We start from the raw sequence: 27621 nt of genomic DNA on the forward strand, positions 1-27621 counted from the left end.
CTGTCTAGTGGTTAGGGCATTGGCTTGAGTACTAGGGACCCAGGTTCAGTTCCCTGCTCCACCACTGACTTTGTGCAAATCACTTAGTCTGTCTGCCTCAATTTCCTATCTGTAAATTGTGAATAATAGTATTACCCTGGAGGCTTGTGAGGATGAATACATGAAAAGATTGTGAGGTGCTCAGATACTATAGTAATGGAGGCTATATAAGTACCTAAGATGTATGTTCGTTGTTCCTTTTATTTTTGGCACAACCTGGAGATCTGTGGTTCCGTTTAGAATTCTAGTGATAAGTTGGCTTGAAAACACTTTTTATGGCAATTTGGAAGGAGGTTTCCCTCCAACTTGCCATTGAAGGCATGCCTTCCCAACAACTATACTGTCTATGATGAGGCTAATTGGACATGGCTCACTCAGAGCCACTTGACATTGCTTCTGGTCTAGCAGAAGCACATGAGTTGAGGGCATTCCAAGGGACTAATTTACCCTCCCTTGATGTGTGTGTGCAGCACTACAGCTCAGAGAGCATGGAAGTGATTTGTGTATTGAGCTCAGTGCCATAGTTCTGTGCATGGCATTTTGCTGCAACTAGAGACCATAAGGCCCACATTGTGGTTTTTAAAGAATATTCAGTTCTGCCTCTTAGTCATAGATGATTATGTTGAATTGCATTCCTTGAATTAAGTCATTAATCTTCATTAAAAGTCGTGGCATCGGGAAAGAATCTGTTGGGACTATATCCTCTGTTTGGGTGCTGGGGTCTTTCACTGTCCTTTTATGCATGGAATGCTCTCTCAATTGATCTTCAACTGATCTACTCCCCATCCTCTTTCCATTATCGCCTTCAGATAAACTCAGCTACAATGCCTGTGGGATACTAGCTAATGTATGGTAGTTGGAAAGAGGGTCAGATAAGCTTGCTTATTTAATTTATACATAAACTGTGTATATTTGTATCCCCTTTCCTCACATCTTTGAGTCATTTGTCTTTTTGGGTTGTAAGCTGAGCAGAGACAGTGTCCTTATGTTTCTATGGTGCCTAACATAATGCAGTCTCTGGGTGATACTGTAATAAAATTAGTCAGTTTGCCTTATGGTTCTTAGTAGAAAACTCTTTTTAGCTTCCAACTATAATGTGTCGTCATTTTCTCCCCTCCCCCCCACCCCAGGAAGTTGAAAAGCAGTGTCGTTGTGGAAAGCATACTAAACGCATGCCGTGTCATAAACCGTATCTGTGTGAGACAAAGTGTACTAAAATTCGTGATTGCCAGAAGCACCAATGTAAGAGAAAGGTGAGTGTTAAAATGTGTATTAACAGTACACTTACACAGCAATCATTAAAGTTCTAAATGTGGCTCTTTCAGTTTTTGGTCCAATTTTATATTCTTGTTGTACAAATGTACAATTGCATCAACATACCTTTGTTTTACATTTGGAAGGCTTTCTTTCAACTGTAAGGGCTAGCTAATTAATAAATAAAAGCTCAATCTGCAGCATAGGGTAGTTTCTGTGGCAAATTCCAAAACCGAAGAACACAGGTTGCTTTAGCTATGCTGCTGGGATTATATTTTGATATTAAATATCTCCGTTTTTCTGAAATAACTTTCCCCTTCTATTTCAGCATATGTTTTTGAAGGTTTAAATTGACGGTAAAGTTGTTCAAAAGTCTCAGAACATCTATAGCCTTTGCAAAAAGTTTCTCTTGTTGACCTGAGGGGCTAATTTGTTGGCAAGTTGTCTTTAGAGGGTACCTAGTAGATTTTTGCAGCTTACTCAGCTTTAAGGGAGCTAGTCGCCAAGTAGATCAGCTTTTGCTTTCATTGGGACTTCAGTGCCTAAACTACCTTTTGTGACTTAGAAAATCTTCATCTAAATGTTAATAGAAATAATATCCTTCCCACCTCCCCCACAAGCCTCTTTGCATATCTAGCAGCCTATCTAAACCTCAACCCAGCTGTATTCCTTTTGTTAACATAAAGGAAGAGCTCATGTCTGAAAAGAATGAGGGGTGTGTGTGTGTGTGTGTAGTGAAAGTGTACAGCATACTTAATGATTTTTCTTTTGTAGTGTATCTCTCGGCTCTTCTGTAACATATTAGTAGGTACAGAATGTGTACCTAGCCCACCAATATTAAAATCAATAAGAATACCAGCAGTGCTGGTGTTATAGATTTTAATATTGGTGGGTAAAATACACATTTAGTAATGAAATGGTCAGAGATCATTCAGAGAATTTTATTTGTTTACAATTTTAGTGTGGTTTAGGTATTAGGAAGTTTCACAATGGAAAAAATCTACAGTATGAGTTGAGTAGTATGCTCATGTGGCGACATTACCACAAAAATTTGCTGTAGAAGTTTTAGTCTGTGCTCAACTCTGAAATAATTTCATATCTAGTAAACTTAAACATGAAAACTCCCAAATATAATCATTGTTGCAGTTGGAGTACACTTATACATCAGATCATCCATTAGAGAGATTCATAGCTCCTGACATTTGTGTTCAGGGTATGCGGGTGCGGCACTAAGCGGCTGTACTAGAATTTGATTATAAAAATCAGTTTAGGCAGTCCGTTTCTCAAAATTCTCCTTTCTTATATTTGCTATATGTAGATCCATGAGGCCAAATTAAATATGCATAGAAGCATAATTTCCAGTTTTGTATGTAGAGAGAGCACTAATAGTCAAGAGGCTCCAAGTTGCTTTTTGCTTGATTATTGCTTGCTTCATTATTATAACTAAAACTCCCGATGTTCCTCTGTATGCCAAGGCAAACACCTCAGCCCAAATGGGAACTGACTCTTTTTAAAGATTTGACTGCTGCAAATAAGTGTAACTCTACCCCCATTGTATCATTCATATTTGGAAAGAGCAAAATTCAGAAGTGGAACCTGAGGAAAGCTGTAAGGGGTCTGAAATTGTACCTTTTCCTGTTCATTATTTGTTCTTTGTCGTCCTTAAGAATGTCCTTGAATGCAGTAAGGGAGCCATAGGATATTAGAGAGGAGAAGAAGCAGTCTTTATTTTTCTCCCTTTTTTGGTAGCTTGCCTATCAGATGTCCTCAGAAATCTCAGTGACCCAACCAGTCATTTTTAACGAAAATGACCAGATTGACTATGTGTTTTGAGTTGTATGGGTGAATTTCTGGCTTGATTTTGGTTTATGGATTTCTTTTCAGCAGTCTTAGTAGTATTGTAGTATCCAGAATCTGTGAGGTGTTAGACAAACATAGGAAGGTGGAGTTTCTGACTCGGAGTCTACAAGCTGATGTTTGTTTTGTTTTTTATTTCAAGCACACTTATTTTAAAGATGGTCTGCTGAGCAAAATTACTGTCTGCACTGCTATTTTATGCTATACAAAGGCTGCCTCAGACACTTCAAAACTTTTTTCTAACACTTGAAATATCAGGGGTTAATTCCTCTTTTTATTGAAGGACCGGAATAATGTCACAAAAAGTTGTCATCTGAGCTGCAGCCTTCCCCTTCCTTCATTCTCCCAACGAAGAGGAGATGAGATGCTGAGTCTTTACTTCTAATGTAAAAGACAAACAACCTTCATTCCTCAAAGTAAAAGAAAAAATTTTAAGATTATCTATATGCATCATAAATGACGAAGGTACAGACATTTTTCAGCTCTGCAGTTCAGTTTTAAAAACTAGACTAGACAAAGCACAAGTAAATGTATTGTAAGGAGCAATCTTGAATTTTCAGTGGGGTAGACTAGGTGACCTAGTAATTCTCTTCTTTCTCTAAAGACGAAGAACAAGAAATGTTGTAGTTAGCAGGGAGTTCCAGTTCCTTTGGGCCCTTTTCCTACCTTTGACTAGTTATCCTCTAAATGTTAAAAGTAAATATTTCAGAAATAGAAGAGGTATTTTAGTATTGACATTTTTTAAGATGATGTGGGTGGGAGAACATGGAACAGCTAATGTATACCAATTGCACATTTGGGTATTTGAGCCCAATTAAAAAGAGATCAGTCAGGCAAAATTTGAAAATCTTTTTCATTTGAGTTACTTTTTAAAAATTTGGATTTGTCACACTGAGGTAAAGATAACTGGTTTTTAGTTTTGACTAAAAGAAAAGGAGTACTTGTGGCACCTTAGAGACTAACCAATTTATTTGAGCATGAGCTTTCGTGAGCTACAGCTCACTTCATCGGATGCATTCTGCAGTTTCCACGGTATGCATCCGATGAAGTGAGCTGTAGCTCACGAAAGCTCATGCTCAAATAAATTGGTTAGTCTCTAAGATGCCACAAGTACTCCTTTTCCTTTTGCGAATACAGACTAACACGGCTGTTACTCTGAAACCTCTCTTAGTTTTGACTGGCACACTCTTGAAGCATTTTAAAAATTTCGGTACAGTGAAGAGAACAAAGAGTTGCCATTTTTCAGTTGAACAAAAAAAAAAAAAGCCCAAGTTCCTTTTGCTAATCCCTATCCGTTCTTTCTTCAGTTCTTTCACAGGGAGAGCGATTTCTGTCTCCTACCCTGGAGTCCATTCACTTGTTCTGCTTGATACATGTGTACTGGGCAGAACGGATAGTATTACACACTTGAGAATAAGCACAGTGAATGGACCACAAATCCCACAGGAGTGTAAGCAGTATTCCCATGCTGCAGGCACAGAGATGGTGGAAAAACAGATCTTGGAGAGTGCTGCGGGAGACCCAGGCTAATGACAATCAGTCACACAAACTGTGCAGTAATTAAGTCTAAAATGACTTCACAAGTCAGCCATGTGCAAAAGTATTCTAGATATTCATCTTAATAGGTGTGTGGGCTTTTTTTACTAGAAGATCTGTATCCTTGCTAATGTATTGAAATGACACTAGAAAGTCATTTGAAAGTGTCATCTTTTTATTACAAGCGCTCAGTTTCTGTACTTCTGCTGTCTCTCATATGAATGGCATTGTAAGAAGATGTCATGTTGGAAATTATAAAATAGCCAGTTCCGTGGAATGTTTTGTTTTTTTTTATTTTATAGTGTTGTTCTGGAAACTGTCCACCTTGTGATCAACTCTGCGGACGGACTTTAGGGTGTAGAAATCACAAATGTCCTTCAGTTTGCCACAGAGGTAAGACTATGTTGAAAAATTCCTGTTGTATTGATGCCTTTTTGTTGGAATATTGTTTCTGTTGGCACTAGAATGGGTTTTTTCCAACCATGCTGCCTGGAAGAATTGTCTTCCTTTCCTGGATGTCTGTCTGCCTCTTTGTGTAGGGATAAGTAAGGAACTGGTATTTGGATCTTCTCATTTTGCACAATGACAGCCAAGTTTCAGGGTTTCTTACCTGGTAACTTTTGTTTGACAAAGTTCCACTGAGAGGGAATACCTATCGTAATAACTGTTTTGGTCTTTGAAAGAAAAACTAACCTACAAAAGTAACTGTGTTTATTGAATATGCAATGTGTGAGGCCTAGTTATATCTACATATTGTTCATGTGGTCATGTTTGGTGGTTTCTGAAACATAATATGCAGTGGTTTTCAACCTTTTGGGGCTCATGAGCCATTTGTAAATGTTTATGGCCTGTTGAAAACCAGTAAATAGTCTGGGGGTGGTTTTGGTCGGATCCTGCCCTCCAGTGGGGGTTGGGTCCTGCCTGGCACTCACTCTACAATGGCAGATCCTACGGCTCCTGTGCTGTGGGGCTGGCTGGGTGTGGCGCTCTGCTCCAGGCATTGCAAACTCCAGGATTGCAGTGCTTCTCGGGTCTGGCCCTGTCCTCCTGACTGGACTTGTGAGAGTGGAATTGTGATCTGGCTCATAGGGTTGTGGTCCTACTCATTAAAATTTGGCCTACCTGGACTCCTGTCGTCATGACAAGTGGGCTAAATGTGAGTGGCGCTTGGATTCCCATAGATTTGCAATGCCGGGAGCAGGGAGGCAAGTCCAGCTAGCCCCATGGTAAAGGAGCTGCCACATGATCCTTTGAAACATTCTGGTGACCCCATTTTGGTTCTTGACCCATAGGTTGAGAAATCCTATGCTAGAGGGCTCCAATTTTTTCTTTTTATTTTTTTTATTTTGATAGAAGATGAGTATGTTTGGTATTTTGCCGGTTAGAAAAAATAAAAACCAGTTACTAAACACATGACCAAGGAACCTAAGAAAAGTTCCCTCCAGCAGCCCCAGATCCCAGTTACAAAGGAACATGAGAATAGCCACACTGGGTCAGACCATCCAGCCCAGCATCCTCCCTTCCAGCAGTGGCTGGTGCCAGATGCTTCAAAGGGAATGAACAGAACAGGGCTATTTATTGAGTGATCCATCCACTGTTATCCACTCTCAGCTTCTTGCAGTCAAAGGTGTAGGCTTGGTCTACACTACATACTTACTCCAGTGTAACTACATCGCTCAGGGGTGGGAAAAATCCACAACCCTCAGTAATACTGACCTTAACCCTGCATGTAGACAGCCCTATGTTGACAGGAGAATTTCTCTTTCCAATATAGCTACTGCCTCTTGTGGAGGTTGACTTATTAAGCCGATGGGAAATCTGTCTCCTGTCAGCATAGGGCGTCTTCACCAGACACCACCACCACTACAGCAGCGCCAATGTAAAGTTGTAGTGTAGACCTACCCTTCGAGACACCCAGAGCATGGAATTGTGTCCCTGACTATCCTGGCTAATGCCATTGATGGACCTATCCTCCATGAACTTATCCAATTCTTTTTTGAATGCAGTTACCCTTTTGACCTTCACAACATCCCCTGGCAACAAGATCCACAGGTTGACTCTACGTTGTGTAAAGAAGTACAGTAACTCCTCGTTTAACATTGTAGTTATGGTCCTGAAAAATGCTACTTTAAGCAAAATGATGTTAAGCGAATCCAATTTCCCCATAAGAATTAATGTAAATAGGGGAGGTTAAGTTCCAGGGAATTTTTTTTCACAAGACAAGACTACACACACACAGTATAAGTTTTAAACAAACAATACTGGTACACCGCGATGATTGTGAACCTTGGTTGAGGTGGTGAAGTCAGAGGGTTGGATATTTCCCAGGGGACGCCTTACTGCTAAATGATGAACTAGCAGTTGGCTGAGCCCTCAAGGGTTAACTCATTGTTGTTAATGTAGCCTCACACTCTACAAGGCAGCACGAGCTCAGTGGTTTGAGCATTGGCCTGCTAAACCCAAGGTTGTGAGTTCAATCCTTGAGGGGGCCATTTGGGATCTGGGGCAAAAATTGGGGATTGGTCCTGCTTTAAGCAGGGGGTTGGACTAGATGACCTCCTGAGGTCACTTCTAACCCTGGTATTCTATAATTCTATGAATGGAGAGAGGGGAGACAGCATGGCAGACAGACACACACCATGTGTATGTCTGTGTGAGAGAGAGAGAAATGTGCATTGCTCCTTTGAGGGTATGTCTACACTATGAAATTAGGTCGATCTTATGGAAGTAGATTTTTAGAAATCTGTTTTTTATACAGTTGATTGCATATGTCCACACTAAGCGCATTAAGTTGGCAAAGTGCATCCTCGCTACCGTGGCTAGCGTCAACTTTCGGAGTGTTGCACTGTGGGTAGCTGTGCCACAGTTCCCTCAGTCTCCGCTGCCCATTGGAATTCTGGGTTGAGCTCCCAATGCCTGATGAGGCAAAAAGATTGTCGCAGGTGGTTTTGGGTATGTGTCATCAGTCGCCCCTCCCTCCATAAAAGCAACAGCAGACCATCGTTTCGCGCCTTTTTTCCCACACAGACGCTGTACTGCTGTCAGCAGGCAGTGCAGTAGGGCTGCTAACCGTCGTCATCCACAGCTTCCACTGCAACTCTGCTCTACTGGTGCCATGAATCCACCTCCCAGGTCCTCTTGTCGTTCTGTATAAGTATCTATTCTTGTGGCATCCGTCGTCATCACCGCTTCCGCTGCAGCTCTGCTCTCCTGCAGACGCAATACCAGAGCAAGCATGGAGCCCACTCAGCTCATCATTGCTGTTATGAGCATTGCAAACACCTCGCACGTTATCCTGCAGTATGTGCAGAACCTGCAAAAGCAGGTGAGGAGGCGACGACCGCACGATCACGTGAGTGATCAGGACATGGACACAGACTTCTCTCAAAGCACAGGCCTTGGCAATTTGGACATCATGGTGGTAATGGGGCAGGTTCATGCTGTGGAACGCTGATTCTGGGCCCGGGAAACAAGCACAGACTGGTGGGACCACATAGTGTTGCAGGTCTGGGTTGATTCCCAGTGGCTGCGAAACTTTCGCATGCGTAAGGGCACTTCCATGGAACTTTGTGACTTGCTTTCCCCTGCCCTGAAGCGCAAGAATACCAAGATGAGAGCAGCCCTCACAGTTGAGAAGCAAGTGGCGATAGCCCTGTGGAAGCTTGCAACGCCAGACAGCTACCAGTCAGTCGGGAATCAATTTGGAGTGGGCAAATCTACTGTGGGGGCTGCTATGATCCAAGTAGCCAATGCAGTCACTGAGCTGCTGCTATCAAGGGTAGTGACTCTGGGAAATGTGCAGGTCATAGTGGATGGCTTTGCTGCAATGGGGTTCCCAAATTCTGGTGGGGGCAATAGACGGAACGCATATCCCTATCTTGGGACCGGACCACCTTGGCAGCCAGTACATAAACGGCAAGGGGTACTTTTCAATGGTGCTGCAAGCACTGGTGGATCACAAGGGACGTTTCACCGATATCAATGTGGGATGGCCGGGAAAGGAGCATGACGCTCGCATCTTCAGGAACTCTGGTCTGTTTGAACAGCTGCAGGAAGGAACTTACTTCCCAGACCAGAAAATTATTGTTGGGGATGTTGAAATGCCTATAGTTATTCTTGGGGACCCAGCCTACCCCTTAATGCCTTGGCTCATGAAGCCATACACAGGCACACTGGACTGAAGTAAGGAGCAGTTCAACTATAGGCTGAGCAAGTGCAGAATGGTGGTAGAATGTGCATTTGGATGTTTAAAAGCTCGCTGGTGCAGTTTACTGACTAGGTTAAACCTCAGCAAAACCAATATTCCCATTGTTACTGCTGTGTGCTCCACAATATCTGTGAGAGTAAAGAGGAGAGATTTATAGCAGGGTGGGAGGTTGAGGAAAATCGCCTGGCGGTCGATTACACACAGCCAGACACCAGGGTGATTAGAAGAGCATAGCTGGGCGCCTTGCGCATCAGAGAAGCTTTGAAAACTTTTCATGACTGGCCAGGCTACGGTGTGACAGTTCTGTTTTGTTTCTCCTTGATGAAAACCCACCCCCTTGGTTCACTCTACTTCCCTGTAAGCCAACCGACCTCCCCCCATTGATCACCGCTTTCAGAGGCATTAAAGTCATTATTGTTGTTTCAAAATCATGCATTCGTTATTGATTCATCACACAAATAGGGGGAAAACTCGCAAGGTAGCCTGGGAGGGGTGCGTGAGGAGGGAAGCACTGGGTGGGGTGGTGGATGAGGGGAGGTGGGAAGGACAAGGCCACACTACAGTTCAAAACTTATTGAATGCCAGCCTTCTGTTGCTTGGGTAATCCTCTGGGGTGGAGTGGCTGGGTGCCCGTAGCACCTTCTTCCCCGCCCATGTTCTTGGGCATTTGGCTGAGGAGGATATGGAACTTGGGGAGGAGGGCAGGCAGTTATACAGGGGCTGCAGTGGCTGTCTGTGCTCCTGCTGCCTTTCCTGCAGCTCCACCAGATGCCTGAGCATGTCACTTTGCTCCCCCATTAGCCTCAGCATTGCAACCTGTCTCCTCTCATTGCGCTCCTCCCTCCTCTCATCGCGTTCATTTAACGCTTTCCTGGACTCTGCCTCCACTCATTCTGCTGAGCTCTTTCAGTGTGGGAGAACTGCATGAGCTCTGAGAACATTTCATTGCGAGTGCGTTTTTTTCACATTCTAATCTGTGCTAGCCTCTGGGACGGAGATTACAGGGGGAGCGTAGAAATATTTGCAGCTGTGGGAGGAAAAAGGGGAGAGTAATATTTTAAAAAGATACATTTTAGAGAACAAAGAAAAGACTATTTCACACTGAATCAAGCGATTCACATTACATAGCACATGTGCTTTTGGTACAAGGTCGCATATTGCCTCTTATATTGAGTGCCTGTCGGTTTGGTGTGAGACATCACACACAGTTGGCTGGGCAACAGAATTAGGCTTGCAGACAGCCATGGTAAGGCAAAGGGTTCAGCCTCTTCAACCTTCATAACATGGAACGGTTTCAAACAGCAGCGCCCTCCTTTCCCATATCAAACAAAGTCCGTTGGGTTAGCCATTTAAAAGGAGGGGCTGCTGTTTTAGGGTGAATGTGCAGCACAACTGAACTCCCCCCAATTCTCTGGGATAATCTCTTCACACCCACACACCCCCCCCTCCAAACCGCGTGGCTAGTATCAGGGAAGATCCCTGTCGGCCGAACACGAACAGCTCACCATGAACGGGCCTTCTCCCACTGCGTGGCTAACAGCGGGGATGATTTCTTTTCAGCCAAAGGCAAACAGCCCAGCAGGAACAGGCACCCTCTGAATGTCTCCTTAAACAAATTTCCTGTATTTCAACCAGGTGACCATGAATGATATCACTCTCCTGAGGCTAACACAGAGTGTACCTCCGGGAGAGCTTCATGGAAATGTCCCTGGAGGATTTCTACTCCATCCCCAGACACATTAACAGGCTTTTCCAATAGCTATACTCGCTGTGAATGCATCCAAAGTCTTCAGAGCAAATTAATCATTAAACATGCTTGCTTTTAAACCCTGTATTCTATTTACAAAGGTACACTCACCAGAGGTGCCTTCTCTGGCTTCATGGTCCGGGAGCACGCCTTGGGAGGGTATTGGCTCCAGGGTGATGAACAGTTCCTGGCTGCTGGGGGAAAAGGGATTCTCCGCTTGCCTGCTGTGCACTATCCTCAACCACCACCACATCCTCCTCATCTTCCTCATCCTCACAATCCTCATCCCTATTGCGTGAGACTCCCCGCTTGCAGGTGTCCACGGGTAGTGGTAGGGGCCCACCTAGAATTGCATGCAGCTCATCATAGATGCGGCATGTATGGGGCTCTGACCCGGAGCGACGGTTTGCATCCTTTGGTCTTTGGTAGGCTTACCTCCACTCCTTAATTTCACGCGGCACTGCTGTGTGTCCCTGTTGTAGCCTCTGTCCATCATGCCCTTGGAGGTTTTGGCAAATATATTGGCATTTCGTCTTTTGGAACGGAGTTCTGCCTGCACGGATTCTTCTCCCCATATGGTGATCAGATCCAGTACCTCCCGTTCGGTCCATGCTGGAGCTCTTTTGCAGTTCTGGGACTCCATGGTCACCTGTGCTGATCAGCTCGCCATGCTGGCCAAACAGGAAATGAAATTCAAAAGTTCCTGGCCCTTTTCCTGTCTATCTGGCCAGTGCATCTGAGTTGATAGTGCCGTCCAGAGCGGTCACAATGGAGCACTCTGGGATAGCTCCCAGAGGCCAATACCATCGAATTGCGTCCACACTACCCCAAATTCGACCCAGCGAGGTTGATTTTAGCGCTACTCCCCTCGCCGGGGAGGAGTATAGAAATCGATTTTAAGAGCCCTTTAAGTCGACAAAACAGGTTTGGTCGTGTGGACAGGTGCAGGGTTAAATCGAACTAACGCTGCTAAATTCGACCTAAACTCGTAGTGTAGACCAGGGCTGAGTACGCTGACCCCACTCTTAAGTAAACTGCCCTTTTAAGAAAATCAGCAAGCTGAGACAGCAGCTGCTGCTAGGAAGCGCCTTCCGTCCTGAGCCCTGTCGTGTGTGTCCCCTTGCTCTATGGAAGGAAGGGTAAGCAGGGTGCAGGAACAGGACAGAGGGGGACACCCTGACTTTAGTCCCTCTCTTCTCTCTCCCGCCCCCTTCGCCCCTCCCCCCCCCCACACACACACAAACACACTCTTCCTCCCCCACACGGCAAGCAGGAGGTTCTGGAGAGCAGCTCCAAGGCAGAGGGCAGGAGCAGCACATGGCAGTGCGGAGAGGGACAGCTGAACTGTCTGCAATTGATAGCCTGCTGGGTCCGCCCAGGGAACTTAGAGGAATGGGGAGCTGATGGGGGGACTGCCTGTCCACCCTGGTTCCAAGCCCCCACCAGCTAGCTGCAACGGGCTGCTCTTCCTGCAAGCAGTGGACAAAGCAGGCTGCTGCCAAACGACTTTATAAGGGAGCATTGCACAACTTTAAACGAGCATGTTCCCTAATTGATCTGCAACGTAACAAGGATATTGGATATTAGGAAAAACTTTTTCACTAGGAGGGTGGTGAAGCACTGGAATGGGTTACCTAGAGAGGTGGTGGAATCTCCTTCCTTAGAGGTTTTTAAGGTCCGGCTTGACAAAGCCCTGGCTGGGATGATTTAATTGGGGATTGGCCCTGCTTTGAGCAGGGGGTTGGACTAGATGACCTCCTGAGGTCCCTTCAAACCCTGATATTCTATGAAACAATGTTAACCGGGACGACTTTAAGTGAGGAGTTACTGTATTTTTGTTTGTTTTTGTGTTTTTTTAAATCTGCCTGTTAATTTAATTGGTTCTTGTATTATGTGAAGGGGTAAATAACATTTCCTTATTCACTTTCTCCATACCAGTCCTGATTTTATTGGTCTCTGCTCTTAGTCCTCTCTTTTTCAAGATGAAAAGTGCAAGTCTTTTTAATCTCTCCAAATATGGAAGCTGTTCCATACCCCTGACCATTTTTGTTGCCCTTCTCTGTACTTTTTCCAATTCTAATGTGTCTTTTTTGAGATGGGGAGATCAGAGATGCACACCGTATTCAAGGTGTGGACATATCATGCATTTATATAGTGCCATTATAATTTCTGTCCTCTTATCTGTCCCTTTCCTAATGGTTCGTAACATTTTTAGCTTTTTTAACTGCTGCTACACATTGAGCAGATATTTTCAGAGAACTGTCCACGATTACTCCAAGATCTTTTTTTTGAGTGGTAACACCTAATTTAGAGCCTATCATTTTGTATGTGTAATTGGGTTTAGTTTTCCAACATGCATTACTTAGCTTTTTCAACACTGAATTTCATCTGCCATTTTGTTGCCCAATCACTCAGTGTAGCGTGATCCCTTTGTAACTCTTCACATTTAGCTTTAAACTTAATTATTTTGAATAATTTTGTATTTTGAGAAAACTTTGCCACCTCACTGTTTATCCCTTTTTTCCATTTATGACTGTATTGAACAGCTTTGGTCCCAGTACAGATCCTTCAGGGACTCCACTATTAACCTCTCTCCACTGTAAAGCTGATGATTTATTCCTGCCCTTTGTTCCCTGTCTTTTAACCATTTACTGATCCATGAGACAACCTTCCATTTTATCCCATGATTGCTTACTTTGCTTAGAATCCTTTGGAGCGGGACTTGTCAAAGGCTTTTTGAAAATCTAAGTATACTGTATGCACTGGATCACCCTTGTCCACATGCTTGTTGACACCCCCCTCCCCCTTAAAGAATTCTAAAAGATTTCCCTTTGCAAAAGCCATGTTGACTGTTTTTCCACATATTGTGTTCATCTATGTATCTGGTAATTCTGTACTTAAGTACAGGTTTCCATCAGTTTGCCTGGTACTGCAGTTAGGATTAATAGCCTGTAGTTGCCAGGATCCCCTCTGGAGGCTTTTATAAAAATTGGTATTACATTAGCTATCTTCCAATCATTTCATACAGAGGCTAATTTAAGTGATGGGTTCTACAATTCCATATCAGAGCTCCTTCAGAACTCTTGGGTGAAAGAAAAAGACAAGAACAATAACAAATTACCTGGCAGCTTTTATCATTATTAAGCTGTCTCTCTTATATTGACTAGAGTCTGCAGTCTGTCAGAGCTATCTCTGTGTGTGATGTGCCTCTCAGAAGGAATATAGCATTAGCCTGAACTTCAGCTCAGTTATAGTTCAGCTTGCAGGTTCATTGTTATGGTGTGCTAGTAGGTTCCAAAACTGTGGAAACCCTAATTTTGTTCTGTGGGGGAAAAACAGGGTGTTACTGCTACCTCAGTAGTTTGTACTAGTGCAGCCAAATTGCAGAAAATAAGTTGTGCAAACCATTTTATATTTTTTTAAAACAGTAAGCGAATAATAGTTAAGGCTATGTTTTAGTCATGGGTATTTTTGGTAGTCATGGACAGGTCACGGGCCGTAAACAAAAATTCATGGACCTGTGACCTGTCCATGACTTTTACTAAAAATACCCACCCTGACTAAAACTTGGGTGGGTGGAGGCGATCCAGGGGTGCTGCGGGTGCTGGGCGGGGTGGCCTGGGACTCCTGCTGGTGCTGGGGGGAGGAGTTGGTGGGGCTGGCAGGGGCTTCCTACTCGGTTCATGTCCCTGCAGCTCCTAGGCGACGGAGGCAGAGGCCATACAGGGGCTCCGCTGCTTCTGCCACAAGTGCTGGCTGTGGGCTCAGGCAGCGCATGGTGCGGAGACCCCTCCGCTGCCTAGGAGCTGCAAGGAAGCCATGCCAGTGAGAACTGGGGAGTCCCTCACCCTAAGGTAAGCGCCCCCTGCAGTCCTCCGCCCCCTGCAGTCCTCCGCCCCCTGCCCCTAGCCCTGAGCACTCTCCCACACACCCAAACTGCTGCTGCTGGCCCTGCGGCTGCCCAGCTCAGGCAGCCCTTGAGCCAGCACCAGCCACTGTAGAAGTCATGGAGGTCATGGAAAGTAATGGAATCCATGACAGACTCTTAGCCTTAATAATAGTGCATACAATAATTAGTTTGTTATATGTTATAGACTCTTTAACTTTTGGCTTAAATTGAATAATAAAAATCCAATGTGACTGATACGTCTTGCAGCCTGGTTAAAATTATTTTATACTAATATCATATTCCACTTTCTGTTGCCTGTCATCACATAGTATGTGGATGTCCAGGGAAAACACATGAGGCAGAAGTGAAACTTTGAGATCTGATCATTTATAGGTGCTGTGAAATAAGAATAAAATTCATATGCCAGTTCTGATTTATCATAATAGTATCGTAGTCACATGAACACATTAGTGTCACATGTTAATGTCTTCTACTATAACTTAGTAATTGTTAAAACAGCATATCTAGATTTACTAATATATGTGCATACACTGAATTTTATACACCAAAACCTCTAAAATGTTAGTAAAAAAGTGTGTGTGTGTGTGTGTGTATAAACACACACACACACTCTCTCTTTCTCTCTCTCTTTCTTTCTTTCTTTCTTTCCATAATGGCCACTTCCTTTCAGAAAGCCTTTGAACTCCTTACGTTTTTACAGCAATGTCATAAAATGAGGTTTGGCCTTAAAGTTTTACTGTTCTCTGGATGGCTAAAACATGGGTTGTTTAATTTATGAATTAAGGAATGTTGTGAGATTACTTCTTAAATTAATTAATTCCTTTGCACATTAAGAGATGCATTAGTGGCTGTGTTGGGACCAATAGTGTTTGCTGAAAGATGATAAATTCTCCAAAACAATTTTGGAGACGTTTATTTTGCAGACACTTGGGTTTATGGTCTCATTTTGCTGTCCAAATGTAATTGTAGCTTCTTTATGTGGGAAAAGTTTGTTCCTTTTAGTGTTATTTGTGTAGGTTTCTCTGTCAATGTGTAGCTTATTCTGTGTCACAAATTGAGAGCTCTGTTTTGATACTAAGTATATTTTAAGACATTTTTGGAGCGTTAAATCTTGTTTCCAACTTTATTAGTGTAGTGTTTTAACACAGACTTATTCAAAGTGTTAAATAGAAATATAAACAAAGAGAACTGGGAATAAAGAACAGGAGGCCATTCATTTATGGTTTGGAATGTGTGGAGACTTTAAGTGGCCTTTTCTTTATTTCTTGCCTGACAACCATGCATTTTTGTTTGAAGGGAACAAGATAACATTCATGTAGTTAGAAAACTGCTAGTTCAGGATGCAGGGAAGGATATTAAAATGGTTTAGAACATTTTCAGTTGAAAATAACTTGGTCTAAAATCAGGTCTTCAAGTTTTAATGCAAAAATACATTATTCTAGTGTAAGCTATTTCATAGTATCATTACCTTATAACTGCAGAGTAAAAGAATATCAGGATGTCTATTTTGCTTCAGTTTTCACTAAAGAAAGGTTAATTGTGAGTATGACCAGATAATTAACACAATATGCATTAACAAAGGGAAAGGAAAGCAAGTCAAAATAGGGGGGGAATAATAGGTTAAAGAATATTTAGGTAAGGTAGATGTATTCAAATTGGCAGAGTCTGATAAAATTGATCCTACAGGACTTAAGGAACTAGCTGAAGCAATCTTGGAACCATTAACAATTGTCGTTGAGAACTCAGGGAGAACAGATGAGGTCCTAGAGAACTAGAGAAGGGCCAATATACTACCAAGCTTTAAAAAGGGGAACAAAGAGGACCTGGAGAATTATAGACCTGTGAGACCTGGAAAGATCTGGAACAAATTATTAAACAGGTCCGTTTTTCTAGCACTGACAAGAGGTAGTGTTAAACAAGTGTTAAACATTTTGTGCTGGAAATGGCCCAACTTGATTATCATACACACTGTAAGGAGAGTGATCACTTTAGATAAACTATTACCAGCAGGAGGGTGGGGTGGGGGGAGGTATTTTTTCATGCTTTGTGTGTATAAAAAGATCTTTCCACAGTATGTATCTGATGAAGTGAGCTGTAGCTCACGAAAGCTTATGCTCAAATAAATTGGTTAGTCTCTAAAGTGCCACAAGTACTCCTTTTCTTTTTGCGAATACAGACTAACATGGCTGTTGTTCTGAAACCTGTTAAACAAGGAGTGATTCCTCGAGTATTTTTTGTTCGTTCTTTCTTTTTTACACTGTTCCCTAATGTAGGTATGTTCTTCCTACCTAAACCATGTAAACTTTATTTTCACTTTTAAATTATAAAAACATCAGGGTGCTGAATGCAAGAGTAACTGCAGAGTTAACACTCTTGATGCTCTGTGCACTGAGAGAGGGAAGAGCACTGACCTCAGGAATACCACTGTTTTAATGAGTGCAAGACAGATGAGAAAATGCTGCAAACCTTGGCAAAGTACTTTTTATGCATTAGCATGGTACTGTTTGCTGCCCTCTTTTGTTGACAGCAAAAATGTCCTTCCCAAAGAAAATGGCACTGGTCCCTTTCATCACTAACTTGGGTGTGTCCGTTTCTGCTGCTGCATAACTGATAGGGCAGTTCCAGAATCTTTTGCATGCACAATGGCTATCACCTGTTCTTCATGGAAAGGTGCATTTGTCAGCTGAAAAGTGACAGAAGTAGGCAGAAATATGAATGACCCTCTGAAGTATGTATTAAACGTAGGAATGCAAAATGTGGAAAGCCCCAAATGTGTCAAATCTCGTATCTGCCCCTTCCATTTTTCTAGAAATGCTAGTATTTGTCCCCATTGATGCAAATATTTAAATAAGTTGTACACGCATTATCCAGAGTCTGAGGTGTAGCCTTGCCGTAGAGCTTTTAATTTTTTATAAAAACTGGACACTTGCATATCCTTTTTGGGCAGTTTGTTTGTGTTATCAGTGAGAGGACTCCTGATTCTAGAAATATTGCATCTCCGATACCATTGAGACAGCCAGGATTATCCGCAAAGTTATATCCCCATTAATGGTTTTAAACTATACATATTTTTTCATAAACTTAACAAGAAAATAGTTACAGATATTGGGTGAAAACCTGAATCTTTCCATCTCTGCATCTGCTTTCTTATGCAATTGATGTCAGGAGTGGCACACACAATAAAACTTTACATTTGGTATTTGATAAATAAAATGAGTGGAAGAGTCTTAAAAAAAGATGTTTTAACCTTCTCTGATGTTTACCTTTTTAATTTTGAAATATTTATTAGTATTTCCTAATATGAATCATTTAAAAAGGAGGAAGACTTATTAGATAGGTGCAATTTATCAGCGTCTGTGCAGTTAAGCAACAAATTTGCATTTTTGTCAAGCATGATAAAAGTTGCAAAATGGCATCTTATAAATGTCAGAAATCTGATTTTCTTTGTTGACCTTTCAGAAATTAATGAAAGGCTATAATCTGTCTTCACATTCATAAGAGTCTGTGAAATATAAATAGCATTATGTAAATGCCATTTGGTCAGGATGACTTGTCTTGCATTGATGATACTGCCTTCCATTTTAAGTCTACAAATTGAACTTTTCTTTCTTGGATAGTATATCACTATAGAACAGTCAAACTTAATGTTTGTTTCAAACATCTGAAATTGTCTCTTCAAATTAGTTCTTGAAACTTTGAATCGAGATGCAAGTGTAACATCAGGTTTTATTTCTTCAGACCCTGCAGCATAGACAGATTAGTACAAAAAGGTTCCCAAATTCAGAATTGTGGTGATTACCGTTTTAGAAGCAATGGGATATTTTGACTATCACTCTGTTCATGTATTTGTTTTAGGTAGTTGCTACCCATGCCCAGAGACAGTAGATGTGTTGTGCAATTGCGGTAAAACTGTTCTCAAAGTACCCTGTGGCAGAGAACGTAGCACCAAGCCTCCAAAATGCAAAGAGCTGTGCAGGTTGGTACAGAAGACTTATGCGCACACATTAATTTCCAGTTCTTTGGATGACTTGAAGGATTTGAATGCATCTAAATACTTACTTGCTTCTATTTCTGTGAGGGATGCATTATGTCAGATTTATGGTATGCAAGACCATTGTCTTCCCAGGATTGTTTTTATACTCCTCTGTACCAGATGATTGCACCAATGTCCTTTGCACTCTGATTCCCCCTTTAGTTGGCTGGCTCTTATTCTTCTGTCCTCAGAAGACTGCATCTCTTTGCAGCTCAACAGTTCTCCTTCTTAATTGGTCAGAGTTGTTGATGTTGAGGAGTAAAGGCCTTGTTCTCATTTTTACCCTTGAAGTATGGTTTTAGTGGCTTATACCTTGCACTACTGAAATCTTTTCATTTGCCAATAGAGCTGGCATTTAAAAAAAAATCTGTATATGATATGAAAGTACACTGAAATCAGTGGTCTTTGGGTATGGGAAGAGGAAAACACACTGAAATCCATAGAAAATGTATTTTATTGATTTGAATGTGCTCGTTTTAAAGCTTAATAGCTTGATAGGCTTTTCTGTGGCATAGGCCTGAAAACAATTTGGTCAGCTATCTTTGTTCAAGGAAAACAGTTTTAATAATTAAGTACATGTATATTTAAATGGTTTAATGGTTCTATTGAGTTGTTAAAGATCCAGCTTGACTGTCTCACTATGAAGTTAAAATAAATAATGTTAAAGGAAAATTATTTGCTTGCAGTTATTTTTTTCAGTCCTCTTCTACCATTATGGAACATTGCAGGACATACAGTGTCATGGCTCTACCTCAAAGAGGCAAAGAATCTGTCAAACTATAAATAAGGTCACAGTCCTGCCTTCTTAGGAAGTGTCTTTCTGCAGGAGAGTTAGAGAACTGAAGGGAAGAGATTTAAGTATATAAGGGAGCATCTCATCTTATGGAAAAAGAGTGAGATGTAGTATGGGAGAGACAGTGACACAAGAAATTGCCAATGAGTAACTTCTTTTGTACATCACTCTTCTTTTACCCCAGCAGTAGGGACAATCACTGACACACAGCAAACTTTATAGCACTACCATATGAAAGAGATCTTAACTTATTACCCTGTGAAGAACTGCATCTGAAGGAACAGTTTTCAGATATGGACAGATCTGGATTGACAGCACTTTACCACTTGTAGAGAAGACTGCACTGCTTCTTAAACACCTTTGAAATGAGGTCTTCAACTCTCAGTCTGGGGAGTGGCTATGACTAGCAGACTGATCTTTGACCAGTTTGTGACCCTGGTGTTTTACTTGCTCGTGGGCAAGCAAGATGCTGTCTGGTGGTGATGGATTTATGACCGTTCTCAAAATAATTGCTACACCTCTCTGAATGCTTGTGAATGAGACACAAAGAATGTCAACCTGTTTATCTGGGAAGTGAAGTCTGTCTGGGAAAAGCAGAATTTGGCAGAGTGGGAAAATGATAGTTTGATGTGATTCAAAGATTGACCCAATCTGCCAACAGGCTCATCAGCTCCTGAAACCAGGGGTGTCTGTCTCACCAAGAGACTAACAGTATTATCTCTTCTTTGTCCTGTTTCACCACCTTAAGCACTGAGGGGAGCGGGAGGAGTAAGGTTGTGGGGAGCAGAATCTTGGCTCTTTGCCTAGTATTTTGGGCTAAAGATTAACATATTTGCATGAGGCCCTGAGTGTACAGAGAGCAAGGAAGATAGATCAGTTTATTCTGTAACAGTCAATCACTGAAATTCCAGGATGCAGCATATTTGCTTGAAGCTGAGGGTAATGAAATGTCATTCACTGATTGTCAGTTGGTGTTAGCTGAACTGCCCTTCCAGTTTTCCCCTGCAGATAGACTGCCTGAAGTGACAAGAAGTGACACTCTTTCCCAGATCCAGGAGAGGGATTCTGAAAGTAAGCGTGCACTTGGTCCCTGCTTGCTCAGCCTAGTTGCCAGGCTGAATCAGAAGGTACTTGTGAAAGTACAATACCTTTTGTGTCTGAAGGGCTAAGATGGTCTGAGACTCAAGTCAGCTGATGATCAGTCTCTGTGAAGGAACCAAGTCTGCTAGAGTGTGCGGGAATGCTGGTGCAAGTCATATCCTCGGACTGGTATCCATAGTCAGAAACTAGAAAAGGGTAGCAAAAGAAAGGTTCACCATGTTATCGGGTAAATTGGAACATCTAGAAAGGAAGGAAGAGACAGCTGGTGGAAAAGGAGATTTTTGGAGGAAGAGGCAGAATGCCATCTGGCCAGAGGGAAGTATTGTAGATGCTGAAAATAAACCCAGGATGTAGCTCACCACAGGATACAATGTGGTTCAGAAGAAAAAGAGAGGTTTTGACCAGATTATTTCACGTCTTGGGTCTTTTCAATAGAGCCCTAAAGCCTATCTGGAGAAGTGTGTCCATTTGCCACTTTACTGTCCAGGATCAGAAGAGCCTGAAAGAAGCAAATGTGAACTGTCCTGATTGATTAGGAAGCCCTGGGTTGCATGGTACTACAGAACCTTGTCCCATAACTGCTTCAACAGGATTCTGATCAGGATGCCTTTGAGAGGGGGAAACAAGTATATCCTATACTGATCAAAATTGGCCACTAGAATTGCCAGGTTCTTGTGAAGCTCCAGGGGGATAGATGAAAAACTGAGGATTGAGAACAAACCACATGTGACAGATGTTAATCTTGTCATATAGTGCACTACTGGAAAGTGCTTAGATGCTACAGGGAAGAGGATGATGTAAAAAACCTATATAGAACAGACTGAAGGAGTGAGGGACAAACTGGTAGTGTTTGTCAGTCGCGAGGTAGAGAACATTCCAGTGGCCCAGGTGGATGGGGACATGGAGATAAGTATCCTGAAGGTCAGCTGAGCAATGGAAACTTTCCTCTGTGTGTGTGGGGGGGGGCGGGGGGTAGGAGACCTAAGGCTTCCATCCAAACCTTTCATTTGCACAAGTGCAGGACGCAACTGCAAAACCTCATATTCCTGTGCTTGAAAGAGTAATGAAAGTAAAATACTGAGCTGACCTACCCCGATTGCCTATGGCAACTGATTGAATGGCTCTCTTATCCAGAAAATCTTAAATTTTTGATGGTTCATGAGGGTTTACAGGGATGGAGAGAAAGCACTAGTGAAAGTGCCCAAGAAGAGCATAACACTTTCAAGTTAATAGCTCATTCGGCTGTCCTGAGAAGAAGTGGCTGAAGTCCCTGAAGTGCCACGTTTGACTTTTCACTTAAAGCAAAGGTGGAAGCTGAGCCAGCCTGATCTCAGTAGAGCTGCTTACGTTGGTAGGCAGCAGAGGAGATGATGGGGCTGCTGAAGTCTCTTGGGTGCAGCTTGTCTTGAGAAGAAGATGGTGGGGAAACGATGAAAGCAAAAGGCTGGTTTGCAAAAATGTGAGAAGTAGGCAGTGTCTAAATTGGAGTGGAAGGCGGAGGAAGATTGGTGATTAGAGTACTTGAGTGACAATTGAAATCTGCATTCAGTTCCTATATCTCATTTTCTGTGGACCTTCCATGTCTGTTGCCCATTTATAAATTGGAGATCATTCTTCCCAATCATTGTGAGGATGAACTCATGAATCATCAGTGTTTTTTTGTGAGGTGCTTGGCTTCCACAGAGTTTGAGGCCATATAAGAACATAGTGGACAAACTGGGGTCTTGTTAGATTCTTTACCTTCTTGCTTCCTAATAGGTGGAGCTGGAAAACACTGTATGTGCTGGACTGTCTGTATTGGTATGGATGTTCCACAATGGTTCGTGCATCTTGGAACATATGTGAGAAGCATTTCCCTGCAGTGTTTTGTTGGCCTTTGGAATTCACTGCCACAGGGGGCCCAGAGTCAAATATCATTGCTGGATAATTTTATGATTACTAAGCTCTGTAAATTTTTAATCCTGCTCAAGGTATAACGTGAAGGAAGGCATTTCCCTAATACATAGTTCTTTATAACTGGGTAGGTACATACATACATACACACACGCGTGCGTGTGTGTGTGTGTATAAAAAAAATTTTTTTTAACCTTCCCCTGAAGTGGCTAATGGACTTGATGGACCAGTGGTTTTTTCTAGTATGGCAAATCAGACATTATGTGTTAAGGTCATTTTGAGTTAGTGAAATACATTGTGTGTGTGTGTATGTGTGGCTTTATATAAGCATATCAAAGCACTGCTAAATATAACTGATCGGTTTTATTTAAAATTATTAAGTACAGTAAACTGTGCTCCCTAATTTTTTGTGATTGTATTAATGCATATACCCAGGGACTGCAGTTACATGTTTCATATTGTATTTGTTCTTGGTTTTCTACTTTAGTCGGCCACCAACCTGCCATCACCCCAGCCAAGAGAAACACAGTTGTCACTTTGGTCCTTGCCCTGCCTGTCGTCAGTCCTGCCAGAAAGTGTTAAAGTGCGGTCACTTGTGTCCTGCTTCTTGCCACGATGAAGCTCTTGTGAAGCAAACTGGCTTGGTAAGACAATAGCCAGAAATGTATTAAGTACTAGCACTCTGCTTAACAAGAAAATGAACACTTCTGTCCCTGATTTTATGTTGGAAAGTATAGCTACTAGGAGTAAATATTTAGGGATCGATATGCTGCGTGATACTTAATTGAAAAATTAAGGTTCTGCTTCTACTTGCCTTGTTTAAAATCTAATTGCTTTTTATCCTGGCCATAACTGATACTCGATTCTTCATGTATTTCCACAGGTAAATCTAGTCTTCCTTTTCTTTCCTCTTCCTCCCCCCCACCCCATGTTGTTTAAGTTTTTGTCAACAATTTTATTTAATATCTTGTTTGCTTTTAATATCAGCTGTCAACTTAATTTTTATTTGCCTCTGTATTAAAACTGATGGTTAGCTGGCAGGTATTTGCTAAACTATCATATTAGGAAGCAAAATAGGAAACTATGTTTCAAAATAGGAAACTCTACGTTGAAGCTTTCAGACCTTAAACTTCATGTGCAAAGTATAGTAAGAACTTCAAAGTAATCATACTCCTGGAGTAGAGTATTTTGAACAGGTGAGAATGTACTGTTAATTTTACTTACCTTTCCTCTGTTGTTCAACATTTAGAATGATTTTATTAATTTTTGACTTGTCCTTGTCCTCAGGTTAAACAGTAAGGGAATGAAATCGTGACTTGTGGTATAATAAAGCCACTTGGCCTTCAGTCTCCTATTCTTAGCCATGACAGAAAATGAAATGATTATCCAGGCATGTACTGCATTCATGTCTTAGTTCTAGTAATAGAATTTCTTCAGATGGGGGAAAATAGACCTGTTAGAACTAAGATCTTACCAGGCATTGTGGATATTTATAGCTAAACAGTTGACTCAGAGTTGTCGCCACAATTTATATAATGCAATAATATAAACACAGCAATGTATTTGTTTTGCTCTCAGCACCAACCTGCCGGGCCTTGGGAACAGCCATCTGAGCCAGCTTTTATTCAAACTGCATTACCTTGCCCCCCATGTCAGATTCCTTTACTAACGTAAGTATAAAAGGAGTTTTGCTTTGAAATTGTATCAAATTTTTCATTGCTATATAATGTGTTTTTGAAGGCATCACTTTTTGTGCTTCAGAATTTTACAAGGTTTTGTACTGATGCAGCATGTCTGACTTACATTTTTGGTGGAAACATAGTATCTCTAAAGGCAGGGAATTTCTTTTGGTGGCTAATAGGTAGCATCTTAGAATGGTCTGCTCGATGCACTAAGGGATGGATAGGAAGAGTAAAATAAGTGCCTGATTTTAAAATCTGTATAAACAAATGCACAAAGCTGTGTTAAAAGAACATTTTACAGATAGGAGGCTGAGGCACAGAGAGAGCAAAAATATCCACTAATTTTGGGTGTCCCATTTGAGACACGTAAGACTTTATTTTTCAGAGTATGTAACATTATATAGCACTTCATGCTCAAAGGACTTCTCCCATTGACTTCACTTGCAGCTTTGAATGCCCAGCACTTCTGTAAATTAGAATCCAGTATCTTGTGTCAGTTACCCACAAAATGGGGAATTAGTGACCACCTTTGAAAAGTCTGGTTTAAATGATTTGACTAGCATCACATAGGAACTCCGTTGCAGAGGCTCTGATGATGTAAAAGATAGTACAGATACATTCTAATTCTCTGTGAAATTATGAACCTTCTGTATGTATCTTTTGACTCAATTTTGAATGTACATCCTCTTTTTGTCCTTCTCTATTATCAGTTTACCTCCATGTTGGACTGAAATTCCAACAGCATAGTGGGATAGGATTGCTAATAGAAGGTCATTAAATCTGAAGTGCCCTTCCATTGAAAAGGAATATCCCTAAACAGTACACTGTATCCCCATCAGGAGTTGGTTTATTGTGGGAAATGTAGTCTTGAAGTTACCTGGCAGGGTTCTGTGATCACCTGAGGAGTCTGATCCTGGGAGTCACCTGACAGGGACAGGAAGGTTATAAAAATACAGGAACTGCTCTCTTCAGGGTTCTCTTCAGCCATTTTTACTACCTCAGGATGATGGAAGCTACTGCAGGCTCTGGCAGAGGCAAGGGGACTGGAGAACCACCAATGCAGGTGGTCCCCAAAGGACTCCCAAGGAAAGGGTGAGCTACAGTGAAGGGAAATGCACGTAGAGTTTATTTTTTAAAGATCCATATATTTTTCATCTGAGTAATTAAAGAGCAAATAATGTCTTTGTGCAAAACGTGAAGCATATAACATATACACAACTACAACATGCCTCTATCGAAAGTTAAACTATAACCCAGAAGGCTTGTGTATTTGATGGGATTCTGGGAGAGTATATTTTCCAGCTGTTGGGGTATCTTGGGGGGCCAGCATGGTCCTGGGGCCTAAGGCAGGTGGGCTACTCAGTAAGGTGTAGTAGACTGAGAATTGGTGCGCAGGAAATGTGCCACAGGGATGAAGGAAGGAAACAGTGCTGTAACTTTCTGAGACCCAGGGAAGCTTAAAACACACAGGGATCCAGAGGTTGGGATTTCCTTCGTAGGAGTTTGGGCTCTCCCCGCTGGCAACCCACCACCAATCAGATACGTGATAGAGGCTAGGATAGAATCCATTTCTCCAGGGCAGCATTTAACTGCCTTTACCATGAAACCCTCCTTTGTCTTCCTGTAGTCTCCTGCCTCTTTCAATACTCACTTTCGAGTTTCTGGAACAAATGAAGCAGGGTCCTACAGACAACAGCCTCCTTCACTAAACAAGTATGATTTTTTTTTTTTTTTTTTTTACCTAGAGCAGCTCCATTTTGTGTGCTGAATGAGGCAGGGTTACAGTGGGGAAAAAAATAGTATGTGATTACATAGTGCATACACCCAAGGAGGGCAAATTCAGGTGGCACCAGCAACCTTAATTCTGGCATTTCTTAGTTTTTAAGCACTTTACCTTTGCAAACTTAATGTTCTTTTAGACATTTTGTGTGTGTAATTTCCTAGCAAACTGGAAAACAAATCTGATCACATGGCATCATACTGACACCAGCATGGTTCATCAGGTGGGTTGGAGCTTTTATATCCACCACACAGACGTGGCACTTGAACTCTTGGAGTAATTAATAGTCATAAGGTAGTAATCTAAATGGACCAGCACTAGAGGGCGAATAAACACTTTTGTTACACCTTTGCTGATAGCAGAGAAATGACAAAACTCAGGAAAGTTGGGTTTCTTTCCAGGCTGGGGTAGAGGGCACACTACCCATGTCCCCCCAGTGTGACCTCTTCTGCCCTGTCCCAGTCTTGTCTGTTTCCCACTCCAGTTCCATTCTCTTCACCTAGCCAGTCCCACTGTCCACTCTTCAGGGTTCTCATCAAATCTGTCTCCTCTCACCACCTTCCACCACCGCTCTTCATCCCCAGTCTTCTTGCCTAGCTAGGCCCAGATTCTGTCCTGTCCCCCTCTCCAGGCTTCTAGTTCCAATTTCTTTTCCTCCCCACATTTTCAGAGGTTTATGACTTGGCCAAATTTGGATGGATTTTCATGGGGACAGCAAAATGCACATCCATGAAACACAGGTCACACCCCTGCAAAATTTCACATTCCTTCTCTAAAGCATGGGTCTGCAAGTGCTTTTCAAATAAAATATCAGAATTTTTTTTAGCATGGACAAAACATATTTTCCCTTTTTTCCATAGCCCTGTCCTTGAATTTCCCAGATTTCACGTGAGGCAGACACCCCGCATGGAAAAATTCAGCCTGATTAAAGTTAGGTAAAGCTATAAGCCCCCTAAATACACACACAAGAATATAGCAGTGCTGTATTTAAGGTTGATATAGATGTCGTTTCTGTGTTAAACTGCTGTGTAAGAGAGTTTTCTCTAGAGTACAGTTTTGTGCTGAGAACAAGAATAAAATTAGCTACATTTTCTCCTTAAAAACTCACCTGTCCAGTCATTTTGAATAACCATGCATGGAAAGTAAATACCTATCCTCCTATTTAATATTTTACTTTTTTGTCAATTCTGTTGCTGTTGTGTAACTTGAACACTTGTTTCATTTCAGATTTGACGTATATTGTAGCCCGATCTGTGAATTGTATATTGATTACTTAAGAATTCACAATTATCACTCTGAGATTTGACAGGTTCTTGTCCCAAGATCAGGACCAGTATTATTAAAATTACTGTTTAGTTGAGAACCCCGATGTGCAGTTACAACACGCTCACTTTAGGAACTCTTCTGTATTTGCAATAGTTTATTCATACATTTAGCAAAGACACAAACACTCTAACCTAACAAGGTAGATAGAGATAATACAGAATGTATATCTGAACATCCATATATTTGCACCAGATCTTGCAGAACAACCTGAAATGTTAGTCAGTATTTTCCTCATCACCACCAGTGGCCATCATCCTGGCACCTCCCAAGGATATCTCTCCCCTTCTGCCCACAGTGTGGGATACGCTTTTATAATATGTTATGCTGAAGCCTCTGTGTCTGATGCATATTCAGTAGGAGTTTCTCCCCTCTTCCTTATTTGTATTTCCTCACCCTATTAATTTTGGGGTGCCCTTCTCCTATAGGTTAGTATATTAATGATCTCAATTTATTATCCTATATG

General features: G+C 41.9%; 1 protein-coding gene across 3 annotated transcripts in view; it reads left to right on the forward strand.

The window, feature by feature from the left end:
- Positions 1-27621, forward strand: part of NFXL1 (nuclear transcription factor, X-box binding like 1) — an 86897-nt gene that overhangs the window by 18289 nt on the left and 40987 nt on the right. For all 3 annotated transcript variants that reach the window (XR_013345986.1, XR_013345987.1, XM_077815691.1), the window contains exons 10-14: positions 1170-1292; positions 4989-5079; positions 18406-18526; positions 22858-23014; positions 23949-24040. Coding sequence is in view for 1 of the 3 variants with exons in the window: in XM_077815691.1 (XP_077671817.1) it covers positions 1170-1292; positions 4989-5079; positions 18406-18526; positions 22858-23014; positions 23949-24040 (584 nt within the window). In the remaining 2 variants the exon portion in view is untranslated. The remainder of the gene's footprint in view (positions 1-1169; positions 1293-4988; positions 5080-18405; positions 18527-22857; positions 23015-23948; positions 24041-27621) is intronic.

This window comes from Eretmochelys imbricata, chromosome 4 (genome assembly GCF_965152235.1).
Source record: "Eretmochelys imbricata isolate rEreImb1 chromosome 4, rEreImb1.hap1, whole genome shotgun sequence".
In the NCBI taxonomy this organism is placed as follows: domain Eukaryota; kingdom Metazoa; phylum Chordata; order Testudines; family Cheloniidae; genus Eretmochelys; species Eretmochelys imbricata.